The sequence below is a fragment of the Heliangelus exortis genome, chromosome 8, assembly GCF_036169615.1.
Source record: "Heliangelus exortis chromosome 8, bHelExo1.hap1, whole genome shotgun sequence".
Taxonomy (NCBI): Eukaryota; Metazoa; Chordata; class Aves; order Apodiformes; family Trochilidae; genus Heliangelus; species Heliangelus exortis.
Window position 1 is genome coordinate 2,603,903 of NC_092429.1, and position 14,258 is coordinate 2,618,160.

At 45.7% G+C, this 14,258-nt stretch overlaps 1 protein-coding gene and 1 long non-coding RNA gene across 12 annotated transcripts in view; one reads left to right on the top strand and one right to left on the bottom strand.

Annotated features, from left to right (window-relative positions):
- The first annotated feature begins 5,466 nt into the window (after positions 1-5,466).
- Positions 5,467-12,176, top strand: LOC139798863 (uncharacterized). The gene is made up of 3 exons (XR_011727010.1): positions 5,467-5,553; positions 9,440-9,541; positions 12,051-12,176. It is a non-coding gene; the product is annotated as an uncharacterized lncRNA (long non-coding RNA).
- The window catches only part of PATJ (PATJ crumbs cell polarity complex component), a 147,652-nt gene continuing 139,381 nt past the window's right edge, over positions 5,988-14,258 (bottom strand). For 8 of the 11 annotated variants that reach the window (XM_071749952.1, XM_071749955.1, XM_071749954.1 and 5 more), the window contains 3 exons: positions 11,777-11,880; positions 10,000-10,123; positions 5,988-8,745 (listed from right to left, as the gene is read on the bottom strand). In XM_071749952.1, the coding sequence (XP_071606053.1) occupies positions 8,599-8,745; positions 10,000-10,123; positions 11,777-11,880 (375 nt within the window). In that variant the 3' untranslated portion in view covers positions 5,988-8,598. Of the gene's footprint in view, positions 8,746-9,999; positions 10,124-11,210; positions 11,277-11,776; positions 11,881-14,258 lie in introns of those variants that run through there. The other 3 variants (XM_071749961.1, XM_071749960.1, XM_071749962.1) reach the window with 2 other exon arrangements.

Here is a 14,258-nt window from a genome sequence, read left to right on the forward strand (position 1 = left end):
AGTTGGCTCCTGTGCCCCTCCCCATTGCTGCAGTGCTCTCCTGGCACAGGGATGCTCTGATGGACAGACAGACCCCCTAAAAGCCACAGGGTGGGAAATGACTGCACATACCTGCACCTCAGTCATTTTCGAGGTGTTTCTTCACATCAGTGACTCCCCTGGGAGGTCTTGGGGCCCTAAATCACCTCACAGACATGGCAAGGAGTTTCTTTTTTTAGCAGGAATTGCCCCAATTTGTGCTCCTGGGTGCTGAGCACTATCCAGCACCCAGAGCCAGCATGAGCACCCACTGCATCACCACCAGGCAAACAAGAAGAACCATAATGTCATTTTGTGATGATTTTTCTCTGGATTTTCTTCCCTGACAGCTCTTGAGCTGTGCTTGTGGAGAGGAATTTCACTCTGACTCTCACTGCTTCCTAGAGGGAGGTGAGCTTTTTGGCTTCACCATAATATATGTGGGAGATGTTCTGCTAAGGATCAAGGGGGCTTTGGGAAGCTCCTGCTTTCTCCTGCCTGCAGGGATATGGAGCTCACTGTTGTTTTGGGGACATGCTGCAGCTCTGCAGCTCAGCAGCACAGACTTTGCTGCTCTCCCCCTGCCTCCCTCCACATCCCCCTTTTCCTTGTGTTCCCATCCCAGGATGGTTAACAGCATTTCCAGAATATTTATTTTTCATTCCTTTGTCTCATATTTTCTCTTTTGCCCTTGAAACCATCTCCCAGAGGGGACCAGGTCCCATGGAGCAGCTCCTCCACTCATCTGGACCTCAAGGGACCACAGATGAGCATCTCCTGGTGCCCAGCATCCAACTGTGGAAGCACAGGATTGCACAAAACCCACAGCAAATCCTTTGCAGGATCTGTGTCACAAAGAGCCCAAGAGCCTTAATTTATATCTTTCAATATCATGGCAGAGCTCAAACTAAATATAGACAAGCAAAAATACATCCCCAGTGAGAGCACTGTACAATACAAATGGAGACAATTAAGTCACAGCTAGGAAAGAAATTAATGTAACAATCTTTATGGACTCACCATCCAGGAGCTGATTAGCTATGAAGGGAATGAATGGTGAGAAACTCAGCTGGATGTGAGGTTTTTTCCACTCTCCTTATGGCCATTTCCAGCCTGTCCCTTTCTTTTGCTGCGAGGATGGGAGCAGGGACACTGATGGTCTGATCCAAAGCATCTCCATGGTCCTGGGGAACCATGTTGCCCTGTGTAGCTCCCAGCATCCATACTGGGACTGGAAAAGGGGTGACTTCCAATTCTTTGCTTTTTTCCCTCAAATTTACTGGTAACTCAGAAAAAGCCCTCTGCCACCCAGAAGTTTTTTTCCCTGACCCACCTGCACATGAGCCTGTCAGGTGTCCCCAGGGATGCTGCAATGTGATGGTGGATGGCAGAACAGAAAGGAGAAGGGAGGCTGCTCGTGTCACAGGGGAGATGGCAGAGGAACACCCACCAGCTCCACCCAAGGTCCATCCTGGGGAGAAAGCAACTCGGGATGTTTGGAGACACTCAAGGTCAGGTATGAGAGGGCTCCACTCTCGTGTCTGGTTGAAGGTGTCCTTGCCTATGGCAGGGGGTGGGACTACAGGACCTTTAGGAAAGGACAACAGGGTCCTTTCTCACCCAACCCAACCAGTCTCTGACTCCATACCCCGTGTCTGTCCCATCCCCATGGCAAACACTGCTTTTGAAGCAGCCACAGGAACACACAGTGTGTGACTGCAGGGGCTGTGTTGGGACATGGACCCCCTGGGGCTGTGCTTGTCCACACCAAGCCCCACTTTGTCCCCAGACCAGAACCACATGAGACCCTCCCCCCCTCTGCTCATGGTTGGGTGCTCACAGCAGAGACAACTCAGGAAAGAACCACGCAGCAGCTTCCCCCTCTCCCTGCCCAAAGCCGGATGATCCCCGATTGTCCCTCCCACCGAGGGGGAGTGGGGCCGCCCTGGAAGGCAAGATCCAGACATTAGGGAAGGGGAGGAGGGACACACACAAATACACACACACACACACACACACACACACCGTGTCCTGACATCAGCCACGAGAAATGCTTGGAATGGGAGCCTCGGGTCCGTGGAGAAACGTGTGGTCCCTGTGATCCCTGGACAAAAGGCAGCTTTGTGCTCAGTGCCCTAGGGGGGACACAAATAAACCCCCCCCCCGGGGATGGGCAAGGCTGTGGGTAGCCCTGCTGGGGGGAGGATGGCTCCTCGGTATCAGTTTCAGGGATGAAATGATTGCAATGATTTACTGACACTGTCCAAAGGAGCTTCAAATGGTTCATTTACCATTTGGTTCATTTCATTTTTTGCACTGTAAATATTCTCCACCCACGGTGCAGGAGAGGACCCTGATCCCTCTGGTGGGGCAGGAGTCTGGGGTGGATGTGGTCATGGGGAGAACATGGTGAGGAGTGGCCACTGGCCTCCAAAAATGGGGCTGTGGCCACATTCAAAGAGCCAGGAGGGAGCCAACCACCTCAAGCCCGATGTGCACACAGAATTCTGTGCAGCTGGAGACCACCAGCACCTCCACAGTTCATTAAATTATGAGGATGTTCTCAGGCCTTGGCTCAGCTCCTGGGACATCTGTGGCAGCTGCCTCCCAGGCAGGGTGAGGGCTGGGACCTGCCTCCTGCCTCCTCTTGAGGCTTCAAGCTGGGGGAGAGGCAAAACTGGTGACCAGGAGCTCTCTCAGGTCCAAGTCAGAGCTCCCTGTACACACACAAATAAATTTTGCTTCCTCTTTCCCAGTCTTGCCCTTGCAGGTGGCAGAGAATATCACCACTTCTTGTTTTATCACCCAGAAACTGCCCCATCAGTGGCCCAGAGGGTAACAGCTCAGTGACTGTCAGCAGAATTTCATACTCTTAGAAAAGAGACAAAGGTTTGGGGGGCAAAGGCAGATTGATTTGCTGCAGGGACAGAGTGTGGGGCACATGGGCAGCAGCTCCACTTTGGGGTCTGTGGGGCCAACCTGGCCCTCAGCCCCCATGGGAGGGAGGGAGGGAGAGAGAAAAGGAGAGAAGGAGGGAAAGAGGAAAAGAGAGAGGTCAACAGCAGGGGTGAGACTGGCCACAATTTTATTCCCTAGAAATCTCTCATGGTACCCAAGTGTCTCATCCTTTTCTCAGCACCCACCTATTTGCAGGGGAAAAGCTCAGAATCTTGCTTTCCCTGCTGAGGCTGAGAGGACTGAGCATCCTCCAAGCCCCTCTGGAGGAGCCACCAGCCCCAGGCTGAAGGCAGCAGAAATAGAATATTTTGTCAATTGCTCCATCTAGTGCCACTTCAGCAGAAAAAGCAGCAGAAGTGCAACACTGGGAGCTGGGGCCTGCTCAGGGGTCCCCAGCCCGTGGCTGTAGCTGTTTGGTGAGGATCCACCAAGACCCTGTGCTGGTGACATCCCCTGGTCCTGCACTAGTGACATCCATGGGCTGGTGGCAGCTGTGTGCAAGGGGCTTAGGAACACACTGCCATCCCCACAGGCTGCTGGGTGGGATGAAAAGAAGGGTAACAAAAATACTGAGTGGTTTCCCTATGAAAATACTCATAGGGAATATTATGTTTTCAAGGGCAGGTATTTCCCTTTAAGTTTTTATGGTCCCATTTTGAGGAAGATGAGAGAACTACTCTAAATGAAGCCAAGATCCTCAAGCCCTGGGTCTGCAAGGGAAGAGCTGATTTCAAAACTCTGCTGGGGTGGGCTCTGGCCATGAAGGAGATAAGGACCATGCCACCAGCACCCCGGTGTCACCCAAAGACCCAGGACTGGGTACCCCAGCATGGAGATGTCTGGCACGGAGGGGGTTAAACAACACATGGGCAGCAACAGCCAAAATACCACTCAACTAAGGAATAAACTTGTCTGCTGGGCACAATCCCACAAGCTGAAGTTCCTCAGACAGAAATCCCCCAGGGCAGGGACCACTGACACCAGTGAGGGGGTCACCTCTGTGGAGGGTGGGGCAAACCTTGTCCTGGTTGAGAAGTGATGGGGAGATCTGTGTTGAGTTTGCATTTCAGCAGCACTGCCTCACAGAAGTGTCCAGAGTGTCCTTTTTCTTCCAGTGGGAACAAGGCTGTAACAACAAAAAAAAAAAAAAAAAAAGATTTTTGTTAATGAGGGGGCAGGAGGGCTTGTTGCTGTTTTGGGGAATTTATTTGCTGAACCTTTCCTGCTGCACACAAATAAACCACGACTTGGAGCAAAGGAGCTCCTGGAGCACTGGGAGAAACCCATCTTCTACACTTAACTTTGTTTTCAACAGATGGCCCCTCAGAGCTGCACATCAAAATGTTAAAAAAAGGAGAACAGAAAAAAAAAACAACAAAAGCCAAGGAAGAGCTTTATGAAACAGACGAGACCATTCCCCTTGAAAATGCAAAGAAGTAACCCTCTCAGAAAAGCACATTTTCTTCAGGAAAAAATGAGACCTTTGAGGACCTCCTCTTTTTTTTTTGGTCACATTGATTAAGATGAGATAATTTTAAGCAGTTACAGAGGCACAGCACCTACAGCCCTCAGGCGTGAACAGGGGATTCTGCTGCCACTGTGCATTTTCTTTTTGGTGCAGCAACTGGCAATAAATTCTGCTTCACCCTCCCCCCTCCCAGACTTGCTCCCAGCAGCAGAGACCTTGGAGCCCACCTGGACAAGGCTGGAGGCAAAGTCAAGGTGATTATCCTTTCCCTTCTCTTTGGGAAGCTGCAGAACATGGATCTCTGATTTTTCTTTTTTTTTTTTTTCCATCCTAAAAGGTCCCATTATCACAGGATTGTGTCTGTCGGAGAACAAACTGCCCATTGCTGCTAAAAAGAAAAAAAACAATAACCATGACAAGTGTTTAACCAGAATGTAAATACAGCAAAATTAGGGATGTAGAGGTGTGAAACCGTGGAGAAAGATAATGGAATTATATATCAGGGCTCAGCACAACTGTAAAAACTGATGTTTTATACATGTGTAATGTTAAATTAATTCATCCCAGTTCTTTCAGGTGAAGATACATTAACTGCTCCATCTCACCATAATCATATTACCTCAACAGGAGCTGTATGTGTCAAATTTCCAGGTTGGTAATCACCATTTGATTAATTACAGGGAATTTAGAGGCAATAATGTGATTCCTTATGCAGCAGTACAAAGGGAGAGAGTCCCCTCATCCCTCCAGGCTGCCCTGCTGCCTGAGCACTGACCAGCCTGGATGGAGTTTGTTCCTTGGCAAGCTCAGGTGGTGGGGAGGACACAAGAACTTACAGCCTTGGGAGGGAAGAAGTCTCAGCATTGGTGTAACTTGACCCATTCTTTGCAGAGTCAGCCAAGAAATGCAACAGCCATAAGATGAGGTCAGGGTTGTCCTTGGTGGTGTCACAGCAAACTCCAGGTCATTCTCCATCTCTCCAGGTGAGGAAGCTGAGGGAAGGACTGAGAACAGCACATGGACCTTCTAAAAGAAAAGGCACTGGCAGATGAGTCCTCAAGGTGAAGCAGAAGAACCCTTCCCACGGGTAGAGAGGAGCTGCCATGGTGGTGAGTGGCACCTCTGAGGGGCTGTGAGATGCCTGTAGTATGGATGCTCCCCCTGTAACCATCTCCTGTTGACTTGGAGTCAAGTCACAACAATGACCACCTGGCCCCTTTGTCTTGCTGTCTGGGCACCAGATCCTCAGTTTGTTAAAGCCATTTTTGTTGGGTGTTCCCCAGACAACTTACCAGGCTGGGGCCACCTTGATGGGTGCCTGGAGTGTCCAGGGATGGGTGCCTGTGACTGTCTCAGGAACAATCTGCCTGGGCAGAGAGCCTTGGCTGGCTGTCACCAGAGCTGCTTGTCACCACAGCCTGCCATAGCTCCTGCTCCATGAGAAGGGCTCCATCACCAGCACTGCTGGGAGCAGCAAAGACATCTCAGGGAATACATTTTAACAGTGACTTAAAGAAACAAAAACAAATAAGCACACAACTACTTACATAATGGAGCTTTATTTAGAATCTTTGAAGTCATAAAATGTCTCATTTTACTGATCTACGTAAACATACAATCAGGAGGTCTAATTGCCTTTTCCCTTGCACAGAAATAAAGTTTTAAACAAACCAGAACACCTCAGCCCAGACAAGAGTAATGCAAATTTAATTCTCTGCCTTGGTCCTGTCCATGGAGCCCATGCCTCTCCACAGGGTTCCTGGCTTATCAATTAGTTGCAATATAATTTTTGGCAGTAATATACTCAACAGGCAAAGTGCAAATTACAAGAAGCAGATAAATGTTCTCTCTCATTCTGAGCAACGACAAGTGCAAAATATCTCAGCCCATAAATTCTACTCTTTATGTGTATGAAACAGGTATGTGCAGAACAGGCTAATAAATAAATAGCCCTGGGAAACTTCATAGATTATATGTAGCAATATCTTTAAGTAGGAATGCAACAGTGCTAAAAACATGATCTGGCAGAGGAATCCTTATGTTTTGATCCCAAATTCCCTACACTAGTTCTGAGGGCACCTCTCCACGTTTCACCCACCTGCCTTTAACCTCTGCATACCCAGGGTACCTTTGCAACCAAAGGCAGTTTGTTAATAACTCTCCAGTGTGCTACATCTGGACTTATTTCTGTGTGTCTATGATCACGAATACTCCACTTGAGCAAAGCCAAAACAGGAGAGTGGGAATCCATGGAAAATGTGAAGTCTCTTGCAGGCACTATGGACCGAACACCCACTAATGGTTCCGGCAGACTAAATGCACTTTGTGATCACCTAAAATTAAGGAAAATGTTTCAATGCAATAAGGAAAACTCTTCCCATGAGAGCTACTCACAGCTGGCTTGTTCCAGCGTAGTTCATCTCATTTCAGTACCTGTTCCTGTGCCTCATCACAAACTCTGTGCAGCTCAGGTATTGTACTACAGATCTTGAATCTTCTTTCCATTTCATTCCAGGGATTTTTCATGTAAAATGAGCAGCCAATTTTGTTCCCCCAGCCTCTTTCATTTCTCTCAGCTACATCCTCATTATAAATGACACCAAATAGTCCAAATCAGATGGAGCTGCCTCTTCTGTACCCTGCTGTTCCTCTGGACTGGGAGATTAAACCACAATGACTTGGACTGTCAATAATTAATTTGCTCAATCGCTAAGGCTACAGTCATATAATCACTGCAGGAATGGCTGTGACATGAAACAAAGTTGCTGAATGTTTCTGCATCCCATCTCCACCACAGAGACCTTGGGGAGTTCCCTCAGGACCTTCAGCATGCTCCCACCTGGCTCAGCTTAACCCAGACAAAGAGTTGATTGCTTCAACTGAGTGGTCCAAGGGCTGAGGAACGCCCATCCACAAGCTCTGCCCTGGGGAGGTGGGCACAGCAGCTGTGCCCAGGAGGACACCACCTCAAACTGCCACAGCAGCCTTCTGCAGCCATCACCTCACCACCACCACCACCACCACCACCAGGTATTATTTGGTGTTATCCAAAATTCCACTCTAGCAGCCCCCAGGGAGAGGCATCCTCTGCCATCCGTGAAAGCTTCTTCCTGCTCTACCCCATCCTGGGGAGACACCTGGAAATGCAAAACGTTTTCCTGGCTTGGATTGGCTCCATCTGTCCCTGAAGACAAGGTGCAGAGGGACAGCTCACCGTCACGCCTGGAACTGCAGGATCACGTTGCTGAAGCAAACTTTTGTCTTCATTAAAGTTTCAGGATGAACAATTATGCTGCAACTTGGCACGACAGCAACTGCCTTTGTGTGCAACACGCCTGGCATCCATCAGCCCGTTGCTGCTTCTTTAAAAATATAATTAGAACAGAACGAGATAGGTTGTTGTTGTTGTTCATGCTGCCTAAATATCTGAAAAGGCTCAAACATTTTAAAAGCCTTAAAAAAAAAAAATAAATTTCCCCTCTCCCCTAGTTTATTCTTCATGCTAAAGGCTGCAAATTGACACATCACAGTAATTACCTCTGACTAACTTGCATAGACCTACCCAAAGAGATAAACATGAGAAGTTCACATTTGACTATCAGCCTTACTGTGCCGAGCACAAATAATTTCCCAGAGGAGAATTTGATATTTCATCATTTGGAACAGTGGTAATTTAATTACATTGCTAATGTTTTCTGGCATACTTGAAAGGACAATTAGCATAAGTAAATCATGAGTGAGATGACAAGTCACTCGGCATTTATTTCTGCTCATCAGATGAGATCAGTTGATGATCTGAATTCTCTTTTGTGTGCAAACTGATTCCAGGTTCAGCAATTGGAACTGGGGTTCAGGCTACTCGGGGATAAACTGATGTATAAATAAAGGAAAATGGATATTGTTCTTTGAAGTTTCTTAATTAAACTTGTCCAGAGAAACCTCAAAAGCCACCAGAAGCAGGGGAGGGTGGGGCGAAAGGCTGATAAATGCAGGAGGCTAAATGAAGCTTGAGATGCTCAACGACCCTTCCTGGCAGTGGGGTGAACACCGATTCGGTTTTGCTTCTGCATCCCGCTCGGGGCTGAAGGGTGTTATTACAGCTCTGCTGATGGGCTGAAAGGATGGCACATTTATCTCTGCAAGTACAATGGCATTCACGACAACACCGTTAACGTTACAGTTCCTTTCTGGCGCTTCAGGATGGCTACAGCTTGCTCGTGAGTGACACCTTCCAAAGCTTCCCCGTTCACCGCTAAGATCTGGTCGCCGCGCTTCAGTCTCCCGTCGTCCGCGGCCGCTCCCTGCCCAAGGGCAAAGCAAACTGTCAGCTGCTGGCAGCCCCCAGGAGCCCTCCCACCATCTCTCCAAATGCTGATGGGATGGGATGAGGAGGGATGCATCCCTGAAGATCCCACCAGAACGGGGTGGGGACCACAGGAAGGGACAGAGCTGATCGACCATCACTCGCCCAACCGGGCACACGGGTTGGGTGATGCACCCTGGGAAAAGGAGAACTGGCTCATCCCTGAAGAAACTGAGGTGTAAAGACTGCTTCTGGCTTTTTAGGATTATGGAGAGGGGTTGTTAAGGCAGCATCTAAACATCCCCTGCACCTGGTGCTGAGAAACAGGTTAAAATGTGGAGAGGACAGAACTGGTGCAGCGAAGAGCCTGGGAGCTGCCCCAAGCCCCAGATGGAGTTGGGCTCCACTGAAGGGTCTGACAAGCTCCACCAGAGCTTCAGCAGGGGCTCTTTTCCTCCAGAGGCCTCAGTGCAGCTCTCTGACCCAAATCCTGAGTCCTGCCCTACCCAGAGGTCTGCTCGTGGTGTCTCTTTCTCCTCCATGGCCCCACCAGTGACTGCAGCATATTCTAGCTTTGATTTAGCTGTGCTCACATCTAGAAACTTGTAGATCTAAGCATCAGGCTGAAGACACAATATGTTCCCATAGTAATACCTGAAAGTTGTAAAAAGACCAAATATTTGTGTTTTGAGCCCTGGAATTGCAGAAGCAGAGGCAAGGGAAGGAAGCTGGAAGCAAAGGAGAGTAACTAAAGCCAGGACTGATGGACAAACCAACTCATCACCAAGCCACAGGTACAGGGAATTCATTTTTTGGGGTGTTTTCTCATCGAGGTGACCAGTTGAGCCCAGGAGCTCACTGCTGGTTTTGCAGCTGAAGCTCAGCCCCAAAGACACAGCATCTCTGCAACTGCCTCCTCTCTGGTCCCTTGGGAAAAGCAGTGCCTTTCAGATCTCTTGGAAGGCTTTCTTTCTGTGATTTACAGATAGAAAACTGCTAAATAAATATTTTAGTATATTAAAACAAGTTTCCCAAGTACACAGAGCAATTTTGCTGAGATAAAGTATCTTTTTCAGCCATCAGTAATATGAAAGATAAACTAAGAAGGCAGCTGTGAGTTCTGGGTCCACTTACTCATGATAAACTTTGCACATTTTGCTTTTGACTAGATAATATATTAACCAAGCCAAATCTTAAGTTTATTTTTAAAGATAATAGAGAAAAAGGGAGAAAACAAAACAAAAAAAGATACCTTGGCAAATATAGTCTTGACATAAATGGGCAGGTCTCCATGGGGACTTCCATACCCCCCTACAATACTAAATCCCAGTCCATCAGAGCCTTTCTCCAAAGCAATAATCTTAGGCTGAGGTGCTCTGAAAACACAATAAATATCACTTAGAATAGCAAAGTCTGTCTCTGGGGACTTTATGCAGAAGGAACACTTACAGAGATATTTATCTATCAAGTTTCTCATACAGTCCCAAACCACGACTCCTGTCCTTGCACTCCCGTGCAGCCCAGAGCTCAGATGCTGCTCCCTCTGCTTCAGCTGCTCCCTTTGCAAGGGTTTGGTTTTAGCAAGAGCTCAACAAGAACACTTCTGGCTGACACAGAAGCAAAACTCCCCTCATCTGCAGTGGCTGCACGTATGGAGACTTTGCTTTCTTACCAGCCAAGCTTTCCTCTTCAGTCCCTGTGAGCAGCAACTGCAGCAATTCCCTTATGGAGTAATTTTATTTTATGACTTCAGAAGAATGAGCCTAATGGACAGGGTGCAGCCAGGAACAGTTGTGTTTCTAGGAACACTTGTGTTTGTAGTCTCAGCTCTCCTGCAGTCTCTTTGGGCTCTTTCTAACAACCTTGATTTGACCCACATCCCTGTAATTCCCCTTAGAGCCTCAACTCCCCTCGGGGAGCTTTTACTGTCTACACTGAGCAAAGGAAGATTTTTGGTGGAATTTAAACCACTCATAAATATATATATATCCACCTTAGATTTGGAAAATTAATTTCTACAGATTTAGAAAGAATTATCAGGGACAAAAAGCTGTTTGGCAGCTTCCATCTGTGCAAAGGTGTAGCCTGTGGTGACTGATATCTAGCTGTTTCTTTAGGACAGAATGATTGCATGCCCCAACCTAATTTGGCTTCCTACTTCTGCATTCAAATTTTCTTACTGTTTTGATATGAAAAGAAACTACAAATCCTTTTTGTGAAGTAAGCAATTCTCCTTTGAGAGCAGCAATAAAAACAGGATCTCACGTTGTAAGAGTAGCAAATGCAGCATGAATAGCTTGACTTTTGGACTAAAAAACCCCAGAGGCAGGGCAGCAACTTGCAGCTCAACTTCTTAAAGTAAATATAATGAATCCTAAGAAGGAAAATGTAGAATGTAATGAACCAAAATAAGGATCAAATGAATTTCAAAATGATAACTGGAATGCTCTAAGCTGCCCTGAAAAGCACATGATGGAGAAGGATGCATGGGAGGGCTAGATCTCTAACTTCCATCACCACAGAGAAGTGCTGTAAGTAGAACACTTTTAAATCAGATTTTTTCAAACTGTAAAGCTAAAAGGATTCTAAAGATAAAGTTAGTTCTGGGACATGCATTGCAGTATTTCTCTCTGATACCAGGCTTTTTAACACCTCTTGCCTTAGGTCTGCCAATGACAGATTATTTCAAATTGCTACAGGCACAGCCCCTTTGAAGCAAGGAAGCCAACAGACCAGAAAGATCATAAAACATTAGAAAGGAAAGCAGAGGTTATTCTTTTTTACATATCCAGAACCAGTGCTTGAAAACACATTTTGTGCTTATTTACTGAAGCAAATTCTGACAGCAGAGGACAATGGGCACAAGTCCATACCCAGCTTGGAGAAAATCACAGTTATTGTTGGAAATAATTGGTGATGGAAAATTAGAGAGAAAAGCAATGGGAGAGACCCCCTTCACCACCCTAAGCTTTTCCCTTGCATGGGGCACAGAAATCCACCTCAGTTTTGCAGACTAAGTACAAACTTACTCAGGATCTTCTGAAGGATGCTCAGCAGAAGAGTTCAGGTTGGATCCTGCTGACATGCTCTCCAGCTGGGTAGCAATGGCACTGATGTTGGTATCAGCCACAACCTGAACAGAAGGAGGCAATGAAGCACTATGTGTATTCACTTAGTATCAAAGACATCTTGGCTAATTGTGTAGAAAATTAGGCAAATCAATCACTGATGTTTCTTTTTTTCAGGTAAATTTCAAACCTGAGTTCTACTCTCTTAAGTTTTTTCCTTATTCAATACTTTCAGATAACAGAAGTCACTTTTCTGGAGGTTTGCTCAGAAGCTTTTTCTTGCCTTTCCACAACTATCACTCAGATGTTGAGCAGAGCAGAGAAGTCTTTCTGGATAACTGAGAGAAAGAGGTTATTCTGTCAAGGAAACAGGTATGTCTTGGAGTCAGAATAAGGTATCCAGTAAACATCTCCCCAGAAAGCACCTCAGCCTTGAATAAAATGAACATCCAAGGGTCTACTGGGCCATGCAATAACCTCAGATTGGTTTGTTTGCTGAGTGGGGAAGAAATTAATCCTTGGTTTCAGCTCTTCTGCAATTCCTGGATTCTTCACCTTCTAAATTTTGGCTCCTGTATCATTCTGAAACCCCCATAAATTGCCACCACACAGTAATTGATGGAGTTAATGACATTTGGACAGGTTGTGAGGCAGCAACATGCTGAGGCTTTTGAAGGGAATCCTCTCAATGTTGTATGGGTTGGTCACAAATACAGCAATGGGAAACCAGTTACTTGCAGGCTGAGCTCTGGGATTTGTCATTCACCAGGTTTTAGCTGCATCAGGACAGAAGCTTGTACCTTGCAGGCCCAGTGGGATTTATTAAATACCAAATGTCAATGCCCACTCCAGCTTTTTTTTTTTTTTTTTTTTTTTTTTTTACCTTTCATGGCATGCTGATTTCCTATTCTTTGCTTTGCTTTTTTCTGGAAAAACTTCAAGGAAACCACTATGAAGTATTTTGGATTTTAAATATTCCCAGCTGAAAGGGCAGCAGTTTCCTAATAACTACCTGCCATGGCTATCCCCTAATTCCATCTCTGCTAAAGAGATATTCTTCTCTGCTTGATGTTTATCATCTAGACTGGGGTCTGGCTCAGAGAGAGTGAGAAAAACCCAGTAAGTATATTTTCAATATTTCCTCTAGCTATCTATGGCCTTATTTTATCAAAACTAACAGGTACTTTTCCCACTGCTTGCTGTGAACATGGTTCATGGGTAATATACCTTTTCAGAAAAAAAAAAAAAAAAAGTAGAATCCATTCTATAAATCCCCTGTTTTGAATGAATGCTCCCAATTTTTCCACAATAATATTTCCCTGCTTTCTAATCACTCAGAGCCAAGAGGGTGGTAGCATTTTCTAGGAAGGAAGATTAGTTCTCATGCAGACTCAGGATCTCAGATGCCCTAAATGAAGGGGTCCAGCAGACAAGATATCTGCACCTGGCTCAGCCAGCAAAGACACTGTTAAGTTTGTTTTACAGCAGGGGTAAGAGTGCCAGCCAGTACTTGTCATATTTTGTTGTTAAATAAAACGAGGGCAAAACAAATCTATATTCAAAAATCTTCAGCTGGCAGTAAGAACGTATCAGAGTTCAAGAACCTTGTAAAAAAGCTTCCCCTTATCTCATTACTACACCTGCAGAAAAGAAATTAAATTAAACCAAAGCATCAAAACAGCCGAAAGGGATGATTGTTCCCCTGAGACCTTAATCTCCCATTTGCAAACAGCATTTGCAAACTCCTTTCCCATCCTTCCCAGGACGTGCCCATAATAAGCCTTTCCACACCACTGAACTCAATTATCTGACCTTTCAAAGCAGTTACCCATGAAGTGGCCTAACCTGATAATAAATAGAATTACTTAATGACACATCAGTCATGATTATCACAGCGATAGGATTATTCCATTTAGATTGGTTTAACAAAAAAAAAAAAAAAAAAAAAAAAAAAAAAGCAATCTGGTGATTGAGAAGTACCTGTGCTTGGCACAGGAGGTAACCACATCCCCACAGCAGGGCTTCAACACTACTCCCTGCTGGTGTTAAAATATAACATCCCACCTTCACAGAACAGATTTTTTAATAGAGGAAAATAAACTCTATTCTGTCAGAACAAACCTGGAAAAAGTATGAAACCCATTTTAAGCTAGACAGCAAAAGTACAGGAAAAAATCCAAGTGATAAACCCAAAGACATTTCTAGGAGAACCTCTTTGTTCGTGTGAGAGTCCAAGTGACAGTGTGCTCCATCAGGAATATTTTTAAATCCATGATGAGGTGGAATACTCTCTATTACAGCTTAAATTAGCAATTTCAGCTTAATTCTCTATTCAGGGAATACTGTTGACATGAAAAGTGAAATTACTCAACATTAGTAACAATATGATAACCATAATTTAACAGAAAATCCTCAGCTGGTGTATATTTGTGTATTTCCTTTG